At 35.0% G+C, this 25,472-nt stretch overlaps 1 protein-coding gene across 1 annotated transcript in view; it reads right to left on the bottom strand.

Moving 5' to 3' along the window:
• LOC105555622 (dystrophin) overlaps positions 1–25,472 on the bottom strand; it is a gene marked incomplete at its 3' end in the record, with an annotated part of 1,920,295 nt that overhangs the window by 341,014 nt on the left and 1,553,809 nt on the right. Inside the window, exon 53 of the mRNA XM_012002637.1 lies at positions 10,819–11,030. Coding sequence (XP_011858027.1) covers positions 10,819–11,030 — 212 coding nt within the window. The remainder of the gene's footprint in view (positions 1–10,818; positions 11,031–25,472) is intronic.

Below are 25,472 nucleotides of genomic sequence, written 5' to 3'. Positions count from 1 at the left end.
TATACATATGTAACAAACCTGCACGTTATGCACATGTACCCTACAACTTAAAGTATAATAATAATAAATACATTTTAAAAATAAATAAATAAATAAATAAATAAATAAAAAATAAAGTTTTCGTTCTTATTAATATGTTTAGCTCCATGATTCATTAAAATATTTTATTATAAAATTTATTTTACAGAAGTTTTAAAACTTTTTATTTTTAATTTTATTTTGCTTTAACTGACAAATAATTGTATAATTTTATGGGGTACAATGTATGTTTTGATATGTGTATACATTGTGGAATGATTATATCAAGCTATTTAACATATCTATCACCTCATATATGTATCATATTTTATAGCAAGAACATTTAAAATCTATTATTTTAGCAATTTTGAAATATACAATACAATATTATTAACTATGGTCTCTACGTTGTGTCATAAAGTCTCAAAAAGTTATTCCTCCTAAAATTTTTACCCCTTTTGATCAGCATCTCGCCGTTTTCCACCCCCAAATCCACAGCCTCTGGTAACCACCATTCTACTCGTTACTTCAGTGAGTTTGACTTTTTCAGATTCCACACATAAGTGAGATCATGCAGTATTTGACTTTCTGTGCCTGGCTTATTTCATTTAGCATAATGCCCTCCAGGTTCATCCATGTTGTCATAAACAAAAGGATATTCTTCTTTATTTAAGGCTGAATAATACTCCATTGTGTATATGTACCACATTTTCTTTATCCATTGATCCATCCATTGATGGAAACTTAAGTTGATTCCATATCATGGCTTTTGTGACTAATGCTGCAATAAACACAGGAGTGAAGATATCTCTTTGACATACTGGTTTAAATTCTTTTGGATATATACCCAGAAGTGGAATTGCTGGATCCTATGGTAATTCTGTTTTCAGTTTTTTGAGGAGCTACCATACTGTTTTCCATAATGGTTGTACTAATACACATTCCCACCAATGATATACAAGTGTTACCTTTTTTCCACATCCTTGATCAACACTTGTTATCATTCTTCTCTTTTTATAACAGTCATTCTAACAGGTGTAAGGTGATATCTCATTGCGATTGTAACATGCATTTCCCCAATGATTAGGATGTTGAGCATTTTTCACAAACCCATTGGCATTTTATATACATCTTCTTTTGAGAAATGTTTAAGTGTTTTGCCCATTTTAATCAGGGTATTTGTTTTCTTTTATGATACATTTAAGCTAATTTTTGTGTATGGTGTGAGGTAGGGCCAAATTTCATTATATTTCATGTGTATATCCAGTTATTCTAGCACCAGGTTTTGAAAGTCTATTTTTTTCCATTGAATTGTCTTGGTACCCTTGTCAAAAATCAGTTGACCATAAAAGCAAATGTTTACTTTTGAACTTTCAATTCTATTTCACTGATCTATATGTCTATTCACATTCTAGTACCACATTTTCTTAATAATTGTAGCTTTGTAGTAGTTTTTGAAATTGGAAAGTTAAGTCCTCCAATGTTGTTCTTTTCTCAAGGTTGTTTTGACTATTCTACATCCCTTGCATTTCAATAGAAATGGTAGGATCCACTTGTCAATTTCTGAAAAAAAAAAAGCCAGTTGTGATTTGGATAATGAATCCATAGAGTCTGTAGATCAATTGGGGGGATATTGATATCTTAATAATATTAAATCTTTTGATCTGAGAACATGGGATATTTTTCTTTTTGATCTTTAATTTCTTTCAACAATGCTTTGTATTCTTCAGTATACAAGTCTTGCATCTCTTTTATGCCTAAGTTTTTAAAACTTTTTGATGCCATTGTAAATATTTTCTTAATTTCACTTTTAGATTATTCATTTTTAATGTATGAAATAATTCATTTTGTATATTGATCTTGTATCCTACAAATTTGCTGAATTATTTTATTATTTCTAATATTTTTCATAGATTCTTTAGAATTTTCTAATTACAAGGTCATGTTGTCTGCAAGTAGAGATAATTTTACTTATTCCTTTCTAATTTGGATATCTTTTATTTATTTTTCTTGCCTGATTTCCGTGGCCTGAACTTCCAGTACAATACTGAATAGAAGTGGTGAGACCAGGCATCCTTCACTTTTTCCTGATCTTAGGGGAAAGCATTCGGTGTTTCATAATAACATTAGCTGGGAAGTTTTTGTAGTTGCCTTTTATCAGGTTGAGGAAATCCTCTTCTGTATTAGTTTCCTAGGGCTTCTGTAATTAAGTGTCACAATCCAGGTAGCTGGGTAGACAAAACTGATTGTCTCAGACTTCTGGAGGCTAGATCCAAAATCAAGATTCCAGCAGGCCATACTCCTGCTAAAACCTGTAGGGGAGAATTTTTCCTTGCCTCTTCCTTGCTTCTAATGATGGCTGTTAATCATTAGTTTTACTTGTCTTTGAATTGTAGCACTTTAATCTCTACCTGTAACATCATATGGTGTTTTTCCCGTGGTCAGTGCCCTTATGTGGCATTCTTCTCTCTGTGTATGCCTCTTTTCCTCTTCTTATAAAAATACCATCTTAACTTGACTGCATCTGCAAAGACTCTATTTCTACATAAGGTCACATTTGCAGGTACCTGGGCTCAGGCTTTTAGTATGTCTTTTGGGAGTGGGGGACACTATTCAATTCACAATACCCTCTATTCTTCATTTGTTAAGTGTTCTCTATTTTTCAAGCTTGAAAGGGTTTTGTACTTTGTCACATGAATTTTCTATAATTATTGTGATGACCATATGATTTTTTGTCCTTTATTCTATTGTTATGGTATAATACATTGATTAAATTTTGGATGTCAAACCAACCTTATATTCCTGGGATAAATCTCACCTGGTTATGGTAGCAATCATGTTAATATGTTGTTGTATTAGGTTTGATAATTTTTTGAGGCTTTTCAAGTCCATTTTCATAAGGCATATTGCTGTAGCTTGTTTTCTTGTGATATCTTTGTCTGGTTAGGAAGTATTCCTTTCTCTTCTATTTTTTAGAAGAGTTGTTTATATGTTTGGTAGAATTCATCAGTGAAGACTTCTGGGTCTGAGCCTTTCACTGGGGGAAGTTTTTAATACCGATTCAATTTCTTGTTATAGATCTATCCAGGTTACCTGTTTGCTTAGTTGTTCATAATACCCTCTTTTAATTATTTTTATTTCTGTAATGTTGGTAGTAACACACCCTCTTTTTCTCTAAGATTAATAATTTGAACATTTCTTTCTTAACCAATCAGCTAAAACTTTGTCAATTTTGTTGACCTTTTCAAATAACAAAATTTCTAGATTTTGGTTTTGTTGATTTTTTCTATTATATTTTCTTCCTCTATTTGATTTTTTTCACACTAATTGTTATTACTTCCTGCTGCTTACTGTAGATTTACTTTTCTCTTCTTTTTCTAGTTTCTTAAGGTAGAAGCTTAGGCTATTGATTTGAGATCTTTTTCCTTTTTAAATATAGGTATTTATAGTTATACATTTCACTCTAAGCACTGCTTCAGCCTCCTCTCATAAGTTTTGGTATGTTGTATATTTATTTCCATTTATCTCAAGATATTTTTGTATTTTTTTATTTCTTCTTTGGCCTATTGGCTATTTAAGGGTGTGTTGTATAATTTTCTCATATTTATGAACTCCCAAATTTACTTCTGTTACTGATTTTTAATTTTACTCCATTATGGTCATAAAATCTGCATTGTATGATTTTAATCCCTTTGAATGTAGTGAGACTTATGTTATGACCTAGCATATGGCCTACCCTAGAGAATATTTCATGTACAGTTGAGAAGAATGAGTATTCTGCTATTATTGGATGAAATGTTGTATAGATATCTGTTAGGTCTTGTAAGTTTATAGTCTTTTTCAAGTGTCTATTTCCTTGTTAATTTGCCTAGTTGTTTTATCTATTATTAAAAGTGAGATGTTGAAGTCTCCAACTATTTTTGTTGAATTACCTAATTCTCCCTTCAATTCAGTCAGTTTTTGCTTTCTGTATTTCCTTAATTTTTTTTCTTTTTTTTCCTTGGATTGGATTATCCCATTTACCTATTTTCAAGTTTGCTGACTCTTTCTTTTGCCAGCTTGAATCTGATGTCAAGTGAAAAATTTAATTTCAGTTATTGTGCTTTCTAACTCCAGATATTCCACTGGGTTCTTATTTACAATTTCTATCCCTTTATTGATATTCTCTATTTGTTAAGATAAGCACAAGGGCTTCTAGAGCGCGCAAGAACATGTCAGAGATTGCCAAAATCTCCTATGGACATCTCATTCTCCAGAGCTTCATTGAAAGTTTTTCTCCAGATCTATGTTTACCTCAACTAGTATCACAGCCTTAGGATTCTGTTATGTTAAAGAATTGCTGCTAATTGATTTGGACCAACACCCTGGTGTTAGGGCTTTTCCTAGAAAGTTATCTCCAAGTCAGGCCAAATAAAGGCAGGGCCATGTATATAGGTTTATTCCAGGGAGCTGCAAGATAGGTCAAATAGTGGCAATGCTCTTGGAATAAAATTGGCCTTTTTGAAGAATTACGATACTGGTCTACACTCTCTGGTGGCTAAAAGGCTGCTAGTTTTCACAGCTACTATGGTTGCAAGGCTACTGATTTTCAAGGCTACCGTGGAGCTGGGAGAAAGTGACGGGAAAGGCCAACTTAAAAAGTCTCAAACTTTGCCATTTTTATTGAGGGTCAGCATTTCAAAAATTGTTGCCAGCCTTTGATTAATTCCCAGGGTTCAGAAAAGGTGATCTGGGGCCAGGCGTGTTGGCTCATGCCTGTATCCCAGCACTTTAGGAGGCTGAGGTGGGCAGATCACTCGAGGTCAGGAGTTTGAGACCAGCCTGGCCAACATAGTGACACCCTGTCTCTACTAAAAACACAAGAAATAGTTGGGCATGGTGGAGCGTGCCATGGTGGAGTAGTTCCATCTACTTGGGATGTGCTGAGAGACTCACTTGATCACAAGAGGTTGCAGTGAGCCAAGATCATGCCACTGCACTCCAGCCTGGGTGACAGAGTGAGACTCCATCTCAAAAAAAAAAAAAAAATTAAAAAATAGAAAAAAAAAAAAAAGAAAAGAAATAAAGAAAGAAAAGATGATTTTGAAAATTTTTTGAGGAGCAGATTTACAGAGTTACCACATTATATTTTCAAGCATGGGATAAGTTAAATTGTGAAAAGAAAACTAGAGAAAATATGGTACAATCAAAGCATAAGTTATTCAAGGCTTGGTGACTCTGCATTAAATATTTATACAATATAATAGTTACCTGGGGAAGCTAGCCCATTACTACCTGTGATCTATCAGCAATGTAGAGAGCATTCTGTACGCTTTGAGAAGTTTAATAGTTTCATTCATACTTTAGGAGGAAAAGTACTATTGGGTTATTGATCTTTTCTCTTTAATCACATAGAAACTTTAGTGGAGAACAAAAAGGAATAAAGAAAATACATGAAGAAATGGTAGGTCCTGGCAAGAAGATTTCTAATAATGTTTTTCATTATTGTACCAGAAACTCAAACCTCAAACTACTAGTGTGGGTCAATTTGCTGATTCAATTTTGTACAACTCCAAAAAATACACAAAATATATACAAGAAAAATTCAGTTTCCACTACTGTACATATTTTTATGGTGGATGAGATATCTGATACCATCAATCCTTCCACAAATCACTCAAAATGTAAAGCACTACTTCTATATTTGAAAAATGTCTCCCTTTTTAGTCAAATAATTTGAGATACTCGAATAGCTACCTTAGTTACTATATACAATAAGTTCAACTTTTAAAATTAATTATGTGATTATAGAATATCTGTGTTTCAAGTTTCCTAAAGAATGCCTTCAAAAACACAGAGATTTTGCAGCCTTGGAAATGTTTATTTAATAATTTGAAAATCATTGAATTTCTTGCTTCAGATAGTTTTCAATATTATATAGCCAAATCAGCCAGGCTCAAACAAGATTTCACTTCTCTATTGAATTCGTGTACTCTCAGCTCAGCCAAGCACAAAACAGCTAATGCTGTCACATTTGAAAAGCTTTTATACTGAATTTGACACAAAAGCAATCACAAAGCCGACAAAAAGGGAATTTTTCTTTCAAAAACAGAAAGGGGAAGAAATAAATGAAAACTCTCAGCCTGGGAAAATCTCTCTTGACACTGGAAAAGAAAGTTTAAAATGATCAAGAAGTAATTTTTCCAAAGAATCCACTGCCAAGTTTGGACCAATCTTAAAAGCCTAGGGAACAGGTTATGAACTCAACCAAGAATCTGCCAAATGAAATAAATCCTATGATGATCACTGTTGGCGGTTTTAGGTGCCAATGGCATACTATTTTTGCCTCTTGTGAAAGTTCTAAATGGCATCATCTCTCATAGGATTCTGTCATAGCCTACTGGCAAAGATTTTGATTAGAATGAAAATCTTGTATGTTTTTGCCTAACATCTGTCTTTCTATCTCAAAAGAACTTTATTGTTGTACCAGGTCCATAAAGAAGATAAAATTAAACCATGAAGCCATGTGGCTAACAAAATTGACTACTTTCTGACTTCATGTTTTTGTTTTAGAAAAATTAAGGGTGAAAGAAAACAATTATCAATACGTTATGGCCATCTCTTTAATGGCCTGCTAATTAATTGTTGATACTCTATGCCATCTGCATTCTGTTTTTCCACCAAATCAAGACTCTCCTGTTGCTGTTTCTTTCTACTCTGACCATGCTTTCAAGATAAACTTCTTCCATATGACATCTCCGATTTTATTTCTGTTTTGTGAATCGGTTGTTATTGTCCCCATTTACTCTCCACTCTCTCTCTCTCTCTCTCTTTATTTTTGAGATGGAGTCTTGCTCTGTCGCCTAGGCTGGAGTGCAGTGGCGTGATCTCGGCTCACTGCACCCTCTGCCTCCCGGGTTCAAGTGATTCCCCTGCCTCAGCCTCCCAAGGAGCTGGGACTACAGGCATGCAACACCACGCCAGGCTAATTTTTGTATTTTTAGTAGAGACAGGGTTTCATCATGTTGGTCAGGCCGGTCTCAAACTCCTGACCTCGTGATCTGCCCGGCTCAGTCTCCCAAAGTGCTGGGATTACAGGCATGAGCCACCGCGCCCGGCCCCTCCACTCTTTTTTTCTAAATAAGAGGAGGAGTTTTTTCTAAATGTCAGAGCAGCAAGGAAATAAAGATGGAAATTAATGAAATAATATAAAGAATTTAAAATGATAATTATTAAAAGATGTTTAACAACATTGATAAATATTTATGCAATAATATTAAGTTTACAAATCAGAATTTAAAATTTAATTTACATTGTGTATACAATTAAAATATATGTAGATAAGAACTAGAAGAGATTATCAATAAAGATTAGCAATTATGAATCATTAACGTATCAAGATTTTTGGTAATCTTCTTTTTAGGTTCAGGTATGGTGACTGGCTCAAATTTTAAGAGTATAACAGTGTTGGTGGTTGGGTTTGAAGCATTTCATTGTTGCTCACTAGTGAGAGTTAGGGTGGTCATCACTGAGGTGCTGCAAAGGAGGCTGGCTGCTGTAATCATAGCTCTCCAAGGCTGTAGACATAGCTTCGTGATTGCCTTGTGAGACTCACAGACTCTCTTGTTAATCTTAGGCACACAGACTCAGAATGAACTTATGGAGCAAGGGGGTGTTGCTTTAGTCATTTAATGCCTCCTCCTGTCTATTTTCACACTTTTTTCCTAAAAGAAAATTGTAAGTAATAAGCCAGCTAATATCACTTAGTAGTGATGACACATTCGATGTAAAGACCAGATATCCATTTTATTTGCTCCCTACCTTTTAGAAGAATTAAACATTGTCATTTCAGTAAAAATGAAATGGAGTTTGCAATTACTGTTTTACTTTTTCATCTAAGAATATAAATTTTTTTTTCCCAGTATACTATTTCATTGCTTTCATTTTCTACCTGTTGGTTTATCAGTAATGTAATATAATCTTATTTGTCAATTAATAATTACATGAGTATTTTTCGGATTTGTATGAGGTTTTCTTGCTTTGTTTTAGCCACGTAGACAAGTGGAAGAGAAAGCCTGTGATGTGACCTACAAGAGTAACTGCTATGCATTCACATCACAACTCTATCACTTTCAAAAGAAGATTCTGAACTTCTCTAGCCTTCAGTTTTCTTATCTGAAAACTAAGAATAATCAGAGTACTTTTCAAAGAGAGTTTTTGAAAGCATGAAATAAACCAATATATGTAAAGTGACTAGCATACTTTTTGACGCACAGCAAGCATTCACTAAAAGTTATTATTAACATTAGGATTACTTTAATTTTAGCATACATCATTCCAGAAATGAAGGAAAAAATTACAGCTTTGGCCATCTTTATCTGTATCGTGAACTTACATTGAATCTGCAGTAATATATACCATTAAATTCCTAAACACAGAACACAAACAAAAAATGTCAATCTCAATAGATAGTGGCTGAGCCATTTTTATGATGTAATTTTAGACCATTCCAAAGCATTTTTTTAAATTTCAAAAGTTTGACAAAGGATACAATTATAATACAATTCTGGTTTTATTTTAGGTGTTTAAAACATCTTACATGTTTTGACAATGCAATTGTTTTGTTTTCTACTTTCATATTTCCTTCTGCAGGTATTTTTGTCTCTTATTTAAAGCTACTTACTCTTCTAAGGGCAATTAAACCCTAATCATTCTTACTATCACTTTAGAATTTTCTTAGATTAAATTTATTTCTCATTTGCCAACTACCAGAGTCCTCTTGTTGTAGTCAAATCTATCACTATATGCCTCTCATCTCTCCTTCTTCTCATCTAACTCAAGGATCCAGTCCAAACTTTGTATTTTCTGCTTATAACTTCTTACCAGTTAAGTACTTTGGTTTGTGATCCAATAGATTCATAGTATCCCAAACTTATAGAGAAGAAAAAGAAGTAGCATAAATAATATGCTGACTACCTCATCAATATGACTAGAGCTTTCAAGAATAACCACGATTCTATATACTACATAGTCAGACCAGGAATTAGGAAAATGACCATTGGAAATTCCTAATTCATCTATGCTCATCCATTGAAAAAACTATTAGTGGTAACATGTGTCTCTTGAAAGAATTTTTATTCACCTAGATTTTGACTCCAACAGAGCTAATGATAAGACTGTAAAATTCTATGTGGCTTTCTAACATTCTCATCATATAAACTAAGACCTTGTCCTCGTAGCAACTCAGGTCCCTTTGATAAAATAGCTATGACAGAGATTGGCTAAAAGCTCACTAATTCCATTAACTCTTCCTGAAATTAAATCAAGAACAAGTTCTGTGTGATGGGACGTGGCAGAAGTGGTATACATAATTTCCAGGCCTGGCCATAAAACTCCATGGATTGACTGACCACATTCTCTCTTCCTTTTCTGCAGTGGCCTTTGGCAGTGTGTTAAAAATGACAGTGTCACAAAATTGGAAAAGTCTGGGTTTCCAAGTGACCATGTTGGGGGACAGCTCCTAAGAATGGCTTGTCAACCTCTGCTGGACTATGATATAAATAAGAAAGCAGTCTTTATTGTATTACGCTATTGAGATTTCAGAGTTCATTTCTTACTATAGTTTAGCATAGTCTAACCTGACTAATTTGGAAATGGAGGTCATTTCATCCAAGAAAACAATATGGTTTCCTTCTTAGATGACATAACCAATTTAAGAATCAGATACTGGTTTAGCAAAAGGCCTTTTCTGTCAGATAAAATATCTACAGAGGGTTTTGATCAAGTGCCCAATCTGATCAACCTCCTAACATATTACTTCCCTGCTCAAAATACCCTAAAGCCTAACCATTGTTTAACATTTAAGGGCTTTTCAAACTGACCAGTAAATACTAAGTTTGAAGGAATTAAATGCATGCAAAGCACTATGCATGCTGCTTGATAAAACATAGTTATTAAGCAATTTTCTTCCTTTTCCTTTTCTTTTTCTTTTATCCTGAGGAATTATAGACTACTAAGCAGACAGATATTTGAGGAGATTTCAGAGGAAAGAGAAAGAAGGGAAGAATGAGCTGAGCAGGAGGTAAGAGAATGGGGGGAGAAAGTGAGAGTACTCCTTATTTCTGCCCAATCCTTATACCCACCCACCCCCATTTCTTGATCCAGGGCCTCCAAATAAGATATGAAAGAGTAGACCTGTTACTTTTTCTAGGAAGGAATTAAGCCCGAATGGTTGACTTCATGCAACTACATAAGTACGTATACCAATTTTGAAATGATCTTAAAAGATGGTGCAATAGAAAACCAGTCCACTATATCCAGATTACTAAACAATATTAACTTTAAGATTGACATTAGCTGTCAATTTTCCTCTATTCTCTACCTTGACTCAAAAGTTTACTGGCTAGGCATGGTAGCTCATGCCTGTAATCTTATTGCTTTGGAGGTCAAGGCAGGAGAATTGCTTGAGGCCAAGAGTTCAAGAACCCATCTCTACAGAAAATAAAAATTTCTAAAAAATTAGCCAGGCATGGTGGTACACGCCTGTCGTCCCAGCTACTAGGGAGGCTGAGGCAGGAGGATTGCTTGAGCCCCAGAGTTCAATGCTCAATGAGCTATGATTATGCCACTGCACTTTAGCCTGGGTGACAGTGAGACTCTGTCTCTAAGACAATAAATATAAAAAGTCTACTGTTCATTTCAGCTTTAATGTGAGTTTCTGTTAATAAATTTACATTAAACATCATTAAATTACAATCCATGGTATAATTTTTATCAAGTGTAACCAGTATTTTATTTTAAAAAGGTATCTTTGATACTAACCTTGGTTTCTGTGATTTTCTTTTGGATTGCATCTATTGTATAGGGACCCTCCTTCCATGACTCAAGCTTGGCTCTGGCCTGTCCTAAGACCTGCTCAGCTTCCTCCTTAGCTTCCAGCCATTGTGTTGAATCCTTTAACATTTCATTCAACTGTTGCCTCCGGTTCTGAAGGTGTTCTTGTACTTCATCCCACTGATTCTGAATTCTTTCAACTGGAATAAAAGGAAAAATAAATATATAGTAGTAAATGCTAGTCTGGAGAAGACATTTTAAATGTACCTTCCAAACATTATTTCACATTTATGTTGCTTATTTAAAAAATTATGCATTGTGTTATGGCTAGGATGATGAAAAACATGATTCCTTACATTTTTTATGGCAAATATTAGTTTCTGTTAAATTATTTTCCTGAAGGTGACATAGAAATCAACATAAATATAAAATTTTAACTCAATTCTTGATCCCTAGAACCAAATATGAATCATCTTTCAGGAAAGTACTACAGCAGAATATCCATATCCCCTTATCCTTGCCACTTCAGCACCCATCAGCCTGATTTCCCAGTGCCAGCATTGGCATTTCATTGCCTGGAGGCTTTCTGTTGCCACAAGAGTTTGCTTTGCCATCCATGTGGCAGGCTAGACATACCAGGCAATTGATGCCTCCCCTCCAGCCCCCAGAGGCAGCCTGTAAATAATGACTAATTATAGGAATTGGGATATTGATACACTACCTCCCTTGATGCTAGGGGAAATAACTCTGAGGCATGTATTTTACAAGGGTTTCAGAGTTTCCCAAGGGATAAAGCTCCAGTGGCCCACAACAGTAGCTGGCTTGAAAATGCACCACTCTTTACTGGCTGCCTTGCCTTACCTGTCTCATTTTTCCCCTCTTCTACTGATTTATTTACTTTGCAAATAAATCACTTGCTCTTAAAATAAATATGTAATCCTGTTTATTTTAATACTTTTCCAAGGGTCTTCTGCTGAGTGAACCCAAGGGAAGATAAGTGTATTAGAAACTTCTTTTTTTTTTTTTTTTTGGGATGGAGTTTTGCTCTTGTAACCCAGGCTGGAGTACAATGGTGCAATCTTGGCTCACTGCAACCTCTGCCTCCCGGGTTCAAGCGATTCTTTTGCCTCAGCCTCCCGAGTAGCTGGGATTACAGGTGCCTGCCACCACGCCTGGCTAATTTTTGTATTTTTAGTAGAGACAGGGTTTCACCATGTTGGCCAGGCTGGTCTCGAACTCCTGACCTCAAGTGATCTACCTACCTCGGCCTCCCAAAGTGCTGAGATTACAGGTGTGAGCCACAGCACCCAGCCAACTTTTTTTTAACAATACCTAAGAATTCATGCTGGGTACATTTTGTAAGACTGGCTTATATTGAAGCCATCATTGGTATCATTGGAAGTGTAAGAGGGAGGTGCTGTATAGATTCTACTCTGAAACATGTTCTTTTCGAATATTAAACACAATTACATTATTTTTGCTATACAATTTCTCTAAGCTGGATTTATGAAATAAAAATAATACAGAAAACAAGTAATAAAACCGCCATCTCATTTATCCCTTAAGCATGAAACCTGACAGACATTCGAGATTCTTTCCTAAGTGTCACCCAACATCTCATATAATTAGTTACAAATTTCTCTCATATATAACTTCTTTCCTCTTTCTATTGGCACTGCAAACCTCTATCATTTTTTGCCCTCACATCCATAAGAGGCTCTATATCATCCTCCCAGACCCAAATCTCTGTTTTAGAATGAAATTCTACCCTATAGAAAGATTAAAACTAATATAAATCTGATCACTGCACTCCCTCATAAAAAAAAAAAAACCCTTCAATATTTCCACACTGTCTTCTGGAATATTTTAGCTGGACATACATGTTCTTCTGTGATTTTGCCTAGGTAATCTGGAGGTTTATCTACAAATGAACAAGTCACAAGATAATCAGGATATAAGAAACCATCACAGATAATACAAGAACCTTGCAGCAGTAAAGCTGTTACTACATCTAGGCCCAAGGGATGAGGGGAGGGAAAAGTGGCCAGAAGCAGAGAATCGTAATGAGAAACCACTTTGAGAAGAGCAATAACCTTTTGTCAAGGGACATAGTCAGCCTGTGGCAACCTCAAAGGGAGGGAATTAGGAGAATAAATATCTTGACCTCACTTTACTTCCTGTCTTCAATTTCCTTCTAGGGCTCTTGGGTGCCTAAACCAACTGGAATCCAAAGGGCATGGGAGCCCAATGATGACACAAGTCAGCCTCCCAGAATAAAGAGCAAGGGAGAGAAGGTCAAAGAATGGGTACGGTTGGACAAACAAAATGTATATGGCACAGAACTATAAAACTATGCTTCTTATTTTGTTATGTAAGTAAAGTCCTTTTTAATTAACCCTATTGCCTCCACAAAGTTATGTGAAGTTATAAGTTAAAGAAATACTTGAGATGGCCAGGTGCGGTGGCTCATGCCTGTAATCCCAGCACTTTGGGAGGCCAAAGTGGGTGGATCACAAGGTCAAGAGTTCGAGACCAGCTTGACCAACATGATGAAACCCCATCTCTACTAAAAATACAAAATTTAACACATGCCTATAATCCCAGCTACTCAGGAGGCTGAGGCAGGAGAATCACTTGAACCTGGGAGGCGGAAGTTGCAGTGAGCTGAGATCATGCTGCCGCACTCCAGTCTGGGTGACAGAGCAAGACTCCATCTCAAAAATAAATAAATAAATACTTGAGATAGTTTGTAAATAAGCATTAGGATTAGATAGACCCCACAAAACTAGTAATTGTGACATGAAATCAAAAACAAAGTCCCCAGAATAATTAAAACTGAGTAAGTGGCACACATTATAGACTACTGTTTTTTTTTTTTTTTTTTTAAATCAGGTTTATTTCTGTTTGGATGTTTGCTATGTATTGCAAAACTAGTCGACAGAGAAATAAAAAGCAAAGCCTCAAATGCCAGTGCATTCTCATTTATATGGCACATAGACTGAGCCCAACACAGGGCTGGGAATGGACTCTTGGTAAATATAACATATAGAGAATAAATAAAACACAAAGAGCAAATCAGATGAATGAAAGACTAGAGAAGGAAGAGGAATATCAAGAAAGTATACTATTATAGAACATGGAAAAGAAAGATTTTGGGAGACACAAAACAATGGCGTTCAAAGATTAGAGAGAGACTTATGGTTAAACAGAGGTTGACACGTTAACTGAAGTTGCAATATAACATGTCGACTAGTTTTGCAATACATAGCAAATACCCAAACAGAAATAAACCTGATTTAAAAAAAACAGTAGTCTATAATGTGTGCCACTTACTCAGTTTTAATTATTCTGGGGACTATGTTTTTGATTTCATGTTGTATTGTTGCAATTATCCTCATTTAACAGATGAGGAAATAAAGACAGTGTTAAATAACTGGTCTAAGGTCATACTGTTGGAGCCAATACTTGGATTCAAGAAGTTAGACCCCCAAAGCCCATGTCAAAAGTATCCATTGGCTTTGGTCATATGGAATTCCCTGAAGACCATACACAAAATGACTTCAGTGCAGTGGTAGAAATCTTATTGTAGGAGATTAACAAATATCTATGAAAAAGTAAAGACAGTAAATTGTAGACTATCCAACCATAGATCATTATAAGTAGGAAGTCAGAGGGGAGTTTGGTGTCAAGAGAAGTTTTCTTCCAAATATGGAAAACTTGTGTATTAATATAGGTATTGATGGGGGAAAATGGTCAAAAGACAAAGATGATGCCAGATGGAAGAAAAGTCCCTGAGAAGGTGAGTGTATTGAACATTAACTAACTACCTCCTTCTTCTGTGTTTCCCCTGTTACTTTTCCATTTGTGCAGTCTCCCTACAATAGACCTCTCTTTGCTCTGTGGATGGTGTATACTTAGTTTTAACTCATCTCCCTGGTTTTAGTGGTTAATTGAAAAATGGACTTATGGTTCCAAGTAAGGTCAATCAGAACCAATGAAACAACTCTAGGATTGTTGTTGTTGTTGTTGTTGTTTGTGATTCTAAAAGAGAAAACCCATTGTTCCCTGTTTAAGATGGATGAGAAAGTATGTAGTTCTTCAGTATCCTGCTATCCATCTTAGAACCATTGAGAGGAATTAAACAGAACAAATACTGGGGAGCAGAACCATGCAACGGAGAAGGAAAACTAGAATCTGGTCACACTATTTAATTCCTGACACAAGCCTTGCCTACCTTTCAACTGTTTAATGACACTGATCAATACATTTCTTCTGAGTAAGTCTAAGCTACTTTGAAATGGATTTTCCATTACTACAATGTACAAGTTCTAACTTATAGAGAGAGACAAACTCTCTTGATGTAAACAAAGGTCTTCTAGGAATTGTACAAGAATCACTGGAATTATACATGGGGATAGCTTTCAAATATAAAAGTTTAAAAGAGGACTTTGATCCTGCTTAAAAAGTAGCTTTAACTAGGGTATCTAGATAAATACACTTAATGCTTATATCACCTTGGAGGAGGTCCTACATAAAAAATTTCCAAAGCCTATAGAACCAAAACTTACCAAAAACATTATGGCATTTAGACAACATTATTCTGTGAGCCTTATGGGTAGGAAGGGATTTTTGCCACCATATGCTTACCTCTTTCTATTCAATTTCTTTATATTATAAATACATAAATGAAATTGACACTCAAAAAAAGAGACATCTGGAGGCAAAATTATCCCAGGACATTCACATATAGGGTGGCCTTGCCTGGTTACATCCATGATTTAAGATATATTCTATTCTTTTTCCCTTTTAAGTAGATCTTTGATAATGGAACACACACTCAAATGTCATCATCACATATAAAGACTTCCCCTGCTTTCTTATGCAGTCATTTTCTCTCACCATAGTACTCCAATAACACTTTGTTAAGATTTTGAAACTTGTACCGTGTACTACTATGATTTACATTTTTACATTTTACATTTCTGTCTCTGATTCTAGACAGTGTCCTCACCTCAAAGGCAAGGACAGAATCTGTAGAAGATGCTGTCGGGGCCCATCTATCTGCCGTTGGCACTCATCATTCAAGTATATGCCAGCAGGGTCCTAGTACAAGCATTTGCCCTACTGCAAACCCGAGAGATTTTCCTCAGTTTGCTAGGTGCATTGGCCAGAAGTGCTGGAAAGTTAATGTACCAGGCAGCATTTAGCCAATGATGGATAAGAGTCGGAATAGTTAACCCTGGTTCCTTGCCCTTACCCGCTTGTGGCTGACAACTTTGAGGCCTGTTGTTTGTTTGTTTGTTTGTTTGTTTACTATCTTCCAGAGATCCTTCATCAGGATCAAACCCCGTGGCCCAAAGCAATAACTTGCTCCATAACTGGCTTAATTATTGGCTTCTTCCATTTCTTATCTCATTGTCCCACTCTCCTACTGGTACTTCCCGGGATCACATTACAAACAAACCACTTTCACCATTAATCATTGTTTAAAGGTCCGTTTCTGAAAGAAGCTAGCCTAAGTTAGTATTTTATCCATTAAAAAAAATCCTTTTCTGGCAAAGTGGAAGAAGCTAGAAAATAAAAATAAAGTAAAAAGTAAAAATCAAAAACATCCTTAATGTACAAAGTAGTGTTCGGCATTTGGAATACCTTCAATAAATGTCTGTCAAATGAGTTGTATATGTAGATTATTTCCATTATCTCCACTTTCTCTTTATAATGATATAAAAATGCCATTTGTAAAGTTAACCTTTGCCCAGCATCTTCAGTCTTTCTTCTTAAGTAACCACTATTTGTTTGTCGCATTTCAAGTTTTCATAATTTGAAAATGGACTCAAGACTTTCACATTTCCTTCCTTATTTTCCTCTCACTCTCCTGCTCATGATCTCTATTCCAGGCAAACAAATGTCCTCTGAATTTCCTTTGTTTCTTATTTAATGCCTTTGTATCAACCACACTTGTTTGTATAAAACATCTTTAATGTCATGTTTACTTGCAGAATATCTGTGCCTTATATAAAATCCATAAATTAAAAGATATGGGAGGGTCAAAGAATTCTGTAAGCCAAAACTAATCAATGACCTCTCTTTCCCTAACTTTCTTAAAATAACTATAGGTTAGAGAGAATCTGTTGGCATATCATATTGCCTGTGTCTATCTTCTTAATCAAATTGTAGATAAATAATTTAGAAACGTCCCTCTATATATTGAAGCCAGTGGATTAGGGTCTCCCACATGACCTAGGGAGACACCAGCTGGCATGGATAAGGGAGTGGTTGCACCATACCTCCCCTACTCCCAGCAGTGAAGCTTGCAGCAACAAAAGTGACTCCTTACTTCTCCTTAAGGAGAAGAGAGCAAAGAGTAAAGAAGACTTTGTCTTGCATCTTGGATATCAGCTCAGCCACAGTAGGATAGGGCATGGGCAGAGTCATGAGGCCCCCATTCCAGGCCCCAGTTACTGGATAACATTTCTAGACATACCCGGGGCCAAAAGGGAATCTGCTACCTTGAAGGGAAGGACCCAGTTCTATCAGGATTCATCAGCAACTAACGAAAGAGGCCTTGAACCTTGAATAACCAGTTGCGATACCCAGGGAGTACACTGTGGGACTTGGACTCTGCGATGTGCTGGCTTCATAGGTCACCCAGCAAATTCCCAGCTGTCGTGGCTATGGTGAAAGACCCCTTCTGTTTGAGAAAAGTAGACAGAAAAGTAAAAGGGACTTTGCCTTGCCCCAAAGGCATAGAGTGGTTGAGTGGATTAATGACAACAACAAAAAACAAGACCCAAATATGTGCTGCCTACAAGTGGCTCATTTCACCTTAAAGGACATGCATAGACTGAAAGTAAAGGGATGAAAAAAGATATTCCATGTACATGAGAACAAAAAGAGAGCGGGTGTAGTTACACTTATCTTAGGCAAAATAATCTTTAGGTCAAATCTGTTAAAAGAGACAAAGAAGGTCATTATGTATTGATAAAGGTTATTTCATCAAGAGGACATAACAAGTATAAGTATATATGCATCCCAAATTGGAGCACCTAAATATATAAAGCAAACATTAAGGGATCTGAAGGGAAACATAGCCTATAACATAATAATAGTAGGCAATTTCAATATTCCACTTTAAGCAATAGACAGAAAAATTCATAAGAAAACATTGGCCTTGAATGACACTTTAGACAAAATGGACCTAAAAGACATATACAGAACATTCTGCCCTGAACAGCAGGAAAATACAGATTCTTCTCAAGTACACATGTAACATTCTCCAGGATAGATCATATGTTAGGCCACAAACAAGTCTCAACAAATTTAAGAAAACCAAAATCATATCATGTATCTTTTCTGATCACAATATAAAATTAGAACTCAATAAAATGAGAAATCATATAAAATTAAGAAATATGTGGAAACTAAAAAACATGCTCCTAAACAACTATTGGGTCAAAAGAAGAAATTAAAGAGGAAATTTTTTAAAAATCTTGACACAAACAGAAATGAAAACACAACAAAGAAAAACTTCTGGGTGTAGCAAAAGCAGTGCTGAGAGGGAAGTTTATATTGATAAATTCCTACATCAAAAAAGAAGAAATATCTCAAATGAAATAACTAACATTATACCTCAGGGAACTAGAAAAAGAAGAATGAATTAAGCCCAAAGTTAGCAGAAAGAAGAAAATAACAAAGATCAGAGCAGAAATAAATGAAATAGAGACTAGAGAAACAATATTAAAAAATCATTAAAACTAAGAGTTGGTTTTTTGAAAAGCTAAACAAAATTGACAAATCCTTAGCTAGACTAAGAATGAAGAGAGCAGGCTCCAATAAATCAAATCAGAAATCAAAGAGAAGACACTATGACTGATAACACAGAAATACAAAGGATGGTAAGAGACTACAATGAACAATTATATACCAACAAATTTGACATCCTAACAGAAATGGATGAATTCTTAGAAATACATAATCTACCAAAGCTGAATAACGAAAATTGGAAATCTGAAAAGACCAATAACAGTTAAGGAAACAGTTAAGGAGATTGCATCAGTATTTAAAAGTTCTCACATCAAAGGAAAGTGTGAGACCAGATGGCTTCATAGGAGAATTCTACAAACATTTAAAGAAGACCTAATACAAATCTTCCTCAAACTCTTTTGGAAAACTAAAGAGGAAGAGATTCTTCCAAATTTATTTACAAGGCCAGCAATACCCTGATTCTAAAGCCAGACAAAGACACTACAAAGAAAGAAAACTATAGGTCAATATCACAAATGAACTTAGATGCAAAAATTCTCAATGAAATACTAGTGAACCATATTTAATACTTTATTAGAAGGGTTATTCACCATGACCAAGAGAGATTTATCCCTGGGATAGAAGGTTGTTTCAATATATGCAAATTAATAAATGTGATTCAACATATAACAGAATGAAGTACAAAAACCATATGATCATTTTAATAAACGCAGAAAGAGCATTTAACAAAATTCAACATCCTTTCATGAGAAAAACTCTTAGCAAATTAGGTATAGAAGAAATGTTCTTCAAAAGAATAAAAGCCATAAATCACAAGCCCACAGCTAACATCATACACAACAGTAAAACGTAGAAGGCTTTTTCTCTAAGATCAGGAGCAAGACAAAGATGCCCACTTTCACCACCCTTGTTTAACTTAGTACTGGGAGTCCTAGCCAGAGCAATTAGGCAGGAGAAAGAAATAAAAGGCAACCAAACTGAAAAGGATGAAGTAAAATTGCCTCTTCTTGCTGATGACATAATCTTATACAGAAAATCCTAAGGACTCCACTGAAAACTGTTAGAATTCATACACAAGTTTAATCAAGTTGCAGGATACAAAATCAACTTACAAAAATCAGTAGCAATAACAATTGTTATTGTTTGTACAATAACAACAAATTGTCTAAAATAGAAATTAAAGAAACAATCCCACTTATAATAGCATGAAAAAATATTTGGAGTGAATTTAACCAAGAAAGTGAAAGATCTGTATGTTGAAACTATAAAACACTGATGAAAGAAATTGAAGATGACACAAATAAATGGAAATATTTTTATGATCATAAATTGGAAGAATATTGTTAAAATGTCCATACTACATAAAGCAATCTAAAGATTCAACACAATACCTAACAAAATCTGTATATCATTCTTTATAGATTTAAAAAAAAAAATCCTAAAATTTGCATGGAACCACAAAAGACCCTGGATAGCCGAAGCTATCTTTACTAAAAAGAATAAAACTGAAAGTATCTCACTATTGGATTTCAAAATGTATTACAAAGCTATAATAATCAAAACAGCATGGCAAGTACATAAAAACAGATCAATGGAATAAGGCAGAGAGGACTAAAATAAACCTACACACTTTTGATAGATTGATTTTTGACAAAGGTAACAAGAACACACAATAGGGAAAGGACAGTCTCTTCAATAAACGGTATTGGGAAAACTGAATGTTCACATACAGAAGAATGAAACTGGACCCTTATCTCACCCCAATACAAGAATCAACTCAAAATGGTCTCAAGTCTTAAATGTAAGACCTGAAACTAAAAACTACAAAAACATAAGAGAAAACCTCTATGACATTGGTCTAGACAGTGGTTTCTTGCATATGACCCCCAAAACACAGTCAATCAAAACAAAAATTGACAAATAAGATTACATCAAACTAAAAAGCTTTGCACAGCAAAGGGAACAATTAATAGAATAAAGAGACAACCCTCAGATTGGGAGAAGATATTTGCAAATCATACATAAGATAAGGTGCTAATATCCAAAATATACAAGGAACTCAAGCTACTCAATAACAGGAAAACAAATAACTCTAATAAAAAATGGGCAAAAATATGAATAGACATTTCTCAAAAGAAGCCAAACAGCATATATATAGATATAGATATATATAATACTCAACATCTCTAATCATCAAAAAATGCAAATTAAAATCACAATGAGATATCACCTCATGCCTTTTGGATTGACTATTATCAAAAAGATGAAAGATAACAAATGTTGATGGGGCTATGGAGAATAAGGAAACCTTATCCACTCTTGGTAGTATTGTAAATTAGTAACGGCCTCCATAAAGACAGTATGAATGTTCCTCAAAATAATAAAAGTAGAATGACCATATGTTCCAGAAATCCCACTTCTGGGCACATACTCAAAAGAAAAGAAGGGAGTATATTGAAGAGCTATCTGTGCTCTCATATTGTAGCACTGTTCACAACAGGCAAGACTTGGAAGCAAGCTAACTGTCCATCAACATGCAAATAGATAAAGAAAACGTGGCTCATATAAACAATGCAGTACTATTTAGCAATAAAAAAGAATTATATCCTGTCATTTGCAACATCTTGGATGGAACTGGAGGTCATTACATTAAATGAAATAAGCCAGTCACAGAACGAAAATCATTGCATGTTCTCACTTATTTGTGGGATCTAAAAATTAAAACTATTAAACTCATGGAGACAGAGAACAAAAGGATGGTTACCAGAGGCTACAAAGGGTAGTGTGGGGGTAGGGGATAGATGGGGATTTTTAGTGAGTACAAAAAATAGTTAGAAAGAATGAATAAGACCTAGTATTTGATAGTGCAGCAGGGGGACTATAGTCAATAGTAATTTAATTGTACATTTAAAAAATAACTAAAAGTACAATTACATCGTTTGCAGCACAAAGGATAAATGTTTGAGGGGATGGATACCTCATTCTTCATGATGTGCTTGTTTCACATTACATGCCTATATCAAAACACCTCATGTACCCCATAAATATATACACCTACTATGTACCTCAAAAAATTAAAAATAAAAAAATTGTTTTAAAAACCCAGGAAATTCTGTCATTTGGAATAATGATGAGCCTGGAGGACATTAGGTTAAGTGAAATAAACTTGGCACAGAGAGACACATATCATATAATCTCATTTGTATGTGGAATCTAAAAAAGTTGACTCATAGAAATAGAGAGTATTATGGAGGTGATCAAAAGCTGCAGTGGTGGGTGGATGGAAAAATGAGAGACGTTTGTCAATGGGTACAAAGTTCCAGTTAGACAGGAGGAATAAGTTCTGGTGTTCTTTTGCACAGCACAGGAACTATAGCTAATATTGTCGTATTGTATATTTCAAAATAGCTAAAAAGGAGGATTTTAAATATTCTCACCACAAAAATGATAAGTATTTGAGGTGATAGATATGCTAATTAGCCTGATTTGATTATTCCACAATGTATATATATGGATTGAAACATCACATTGTACCCCATAATATAGTTATTTGTCAATTAAAATGAAATAAACTTTTAAAAATGAATATTATTTGAGTTGTAATTCCACTCCCAGGTGTATGTCCAACAGAAATGCATAGTTATTAATACATTCACCAAAAACCATGTACTAGACTGTTGGTAGCACGGCTATGGATTGCAGAATTATTGACAGCAATTTCCTGATGTTGGAAACTACCCAAAGTCTCATCTATATCAACATGTGTAAATACATTGTGGTATCAACAGAATATTATTCAGTAAGAAAATTGAACAATCTAGAACTACATACAATAATATGGATGAATCTCACAAACATTGTTGAGGGGAAAAATACAGCCACAGACAAGTAGATCTGACTGTTCGATTCCTTTATATAATACATAAAAACAGGAAAAAGTAGTAGAAAACTTTTGAAGTAAGGATAGTAGTCACCCTTGTGAAATGTTCATTACTGGAAGAGACATGAAGGGGGATCCTGAGCTTCTGGTTATATTATATTATGTTTCTTGATTTGGATGCTATTTACACAGTTGCATTCAATTTATAGAAATTCACTGTTCTGCATATGGCTAGCCAGTTCTCCCAGCACCATTTATTAAATAGGGAATGTGACTTGTGAAATATATTCTACATATAACTTTGGACAATTCATCTTTTTTAAAAAAGGTGTCACCGGTGAAATATGTGTCATTTTGGCTGCTGTGAATAATAAAAGATGCAATCATTCTGCTACAAACACAATACGATTTTGACTGTACCTTGATGTGACAAAGAACATTTCAGAAATTCTTACTGGATGGTGAACTGGACTAGATTCACAGACATACATCAGCGCATACAGACGAATCAAGCAGCTATTCTGCTATTTAATAAAAGAAACAAAGCAGTACAATTGATTGTTATAGTAGTTCCAAGAGTAGACCCTGCAGAAATATATACAAAAGACAGTTTTAGAAGTTTTAAATGCATTTCATTTTGTCAAGGAATGAAAGCAAATGTAAAATCTGAAGATCATCAAAGTGAAGCTGTTATCTTAAAAGTGGATCAGTGTGGTAGTCTGACATCATATAGACCCGGTAATTGTCCATAATTGAGCATCAATTTATACTACAGAATTTTGTCACACTTGCGACACTTCACCCAGGAGATTGATAGATCAAAAATATATTATGGCAGTGTATTTGACCACTAGAGCCCATATTGTTTGATTTACATTTACACCAAACTCATCTGACATACAAAAGTGAAATAATAAAATATATGCACATAAACCCAGATAATCTGTGCATGTTTGTAATTGAAGAGCTACCCAAATGTACACATTATTTTTTTTTTTCTCGCAGAGGTCCATCGTGGAAAGCTTCTCAGCTGATTTGTGCAATAAATAGATGTTGGGTAATAAAGGGAAATAAATAACAAATGCTAAGACTCAGGATGACAGACTGAGACCCAGCATGTGTCCTGATTTACGAACCTCCAGAAGTGTCAAATTGGAAACTCAGCAATCATGTCAAGAACCACAACATTGCAGAGAAAGAAACAGTTCAGTTGATTGAATAGTAACCAATCTCTCACTTCAAGTTTTTTAAACTAGCTATGTTTAATTATCGAGATACATTCTTGACTGATATAAATTCCTACAACGTCTCTCTTAGGGAGGAATGTTATTTATACACAGGAAATGACTACCTTTTGAACATACACTGCTGCAGAACAAAGAACGGTTCTGTTGCAATTTCTGTACTGACTGCACAGCACGAGAATTAGAAGTTTGTGTAACTGACTTTTAGAAAGCGACTTTGACTAGCAGTTAGTCTTGTGTTATAATCCTGGATTTGTGATGAAATAGCTGATTTAAATGGGAAAAGTTGATTTGCCATGATCTCAGTTTCCCCAACTCTCAAACTGAAATAATGACAACTGCAGAACCACAGAATTACTGTGAAGATAAAATTCAATAATGAATAAAAGCATAAAGGATCCTACTAAAGCAAGGTGCTATTGCTTCTCTGTATAGACAAGACTGAACAATGAATTACAGTTATCAACAAACATTCATGATCTGCTAGGGAGTGCACACTATGGAGCTCATTGACCCCACAGAGTACGCCAGAGTTCCAGGTAGAAAATGCCAAGCTGAAAGGCTTAAATTGCAGGTAAATCTTTTGAGGTCATTTGAGTGAGTGAAGAGTCACAGATATGTTTAACTGTGGGCAACTCTAAAGGAAAAATGATCCCAATTGCAGTTAAGACAAAGATTTCTAAACTATTTGTTGGGATCAGGAAAAAGGTAGAAATAGCAATAGACTGTTCTCTGAGGCTAAAACCATCAAAAACTGTTAAGTATAATCAAGAATGAAGCTGAAAACAAGGAAACCACCATTATTGTAACCTTGTACAAAGTTAGGATACAACTATACCTAGAGTAATGTAAGCATAACTCAGTGTTTGACATACAAAGGCATACAAGGAAATGAAGAAAGTCCAAATAATAACAAAAATTATAAGGAATATTAAGATACGTCTCTTCTACTTCCACAAGGCATTTAAACAGGGTTCTGTGGAAGACTTATCTATAGTTAAGCTTTGCAAAAGAAGTTTCAACTCAAACCCACGAAGAGGAAAAAACATATATGCTAACCATGTAGCTAGTATGAATGGGCATTTGCTTCACTTAGATATAGAAGAGGAGGAGGATTGTGGTTGTTTTACAAATAGAGAATAAAGTATCTGAGATAAAAGCTAAAAAGAGAGGGGAGTTATTGGCACACGAATAAATCCTCGCCACTATGATGACCAAGTTGTTTTTTCTCTAAATCCCGAAAAGCTAGAATGCAGAAACAGCCAAGTATTTTGGTTAAGTTCATGGAAGACAGACCCAGAACAAATGACTAAATTTTAAAATTTTATAGTATTAGCCTAACATTTAAGGTTAGTTAGGAACATGGAAAAGATCAATAGTTTAATGCTATTTTTGCACGGGTTACTCCTCTATTATACGGGGATAATAATAACAAGAAGATTAATAATCTAGAAAGATGAAAGAAAATAACGTACACAAGGCACTGAGAAAAATACCTGACCCCTAGACAGCTCTCAATTATGGGGGCATAAATAGGCAATCATGTACTTTTGTAACACTGTTGGACTTTTCTGGGGCTTCTTAAATCCTGAGTCATAAAGCAAAGGAGCATAGATTGGATGATCCCTGGGGATGCCGCAAGCTCTAACAGTTTGTGAAATACGTTTCTTGATGCCTCTGTCAGAGTTGAAAGCTCACCTTATAAGGCTTTTGTGAAGAACTCACCCAGCCCATTGCCTAGATAAACAAATAAC

This window comes from Mandrillus leucophaeus, unplaced genomic scaffold (genome assembly GCF_000951045.1).
Source record: "Mandrillus leucophaeus isolate KB7577 unplaced genomic scaffold, Mleu.le_1.0 Scaffold692, whole genome shotgun sequence".
Lineage (NCBI taxonomy): Eukaryota > Metazoa > Chordata > Mammalia > Primates > Cercopithecidae > Mandrillus > Mandrillus leucophaeus.
The sequence above is the reverse complement of the archived record's forward strand: the minus strand, read 5'-3'. Positions and strand labels throughout refer to the sequence as shown.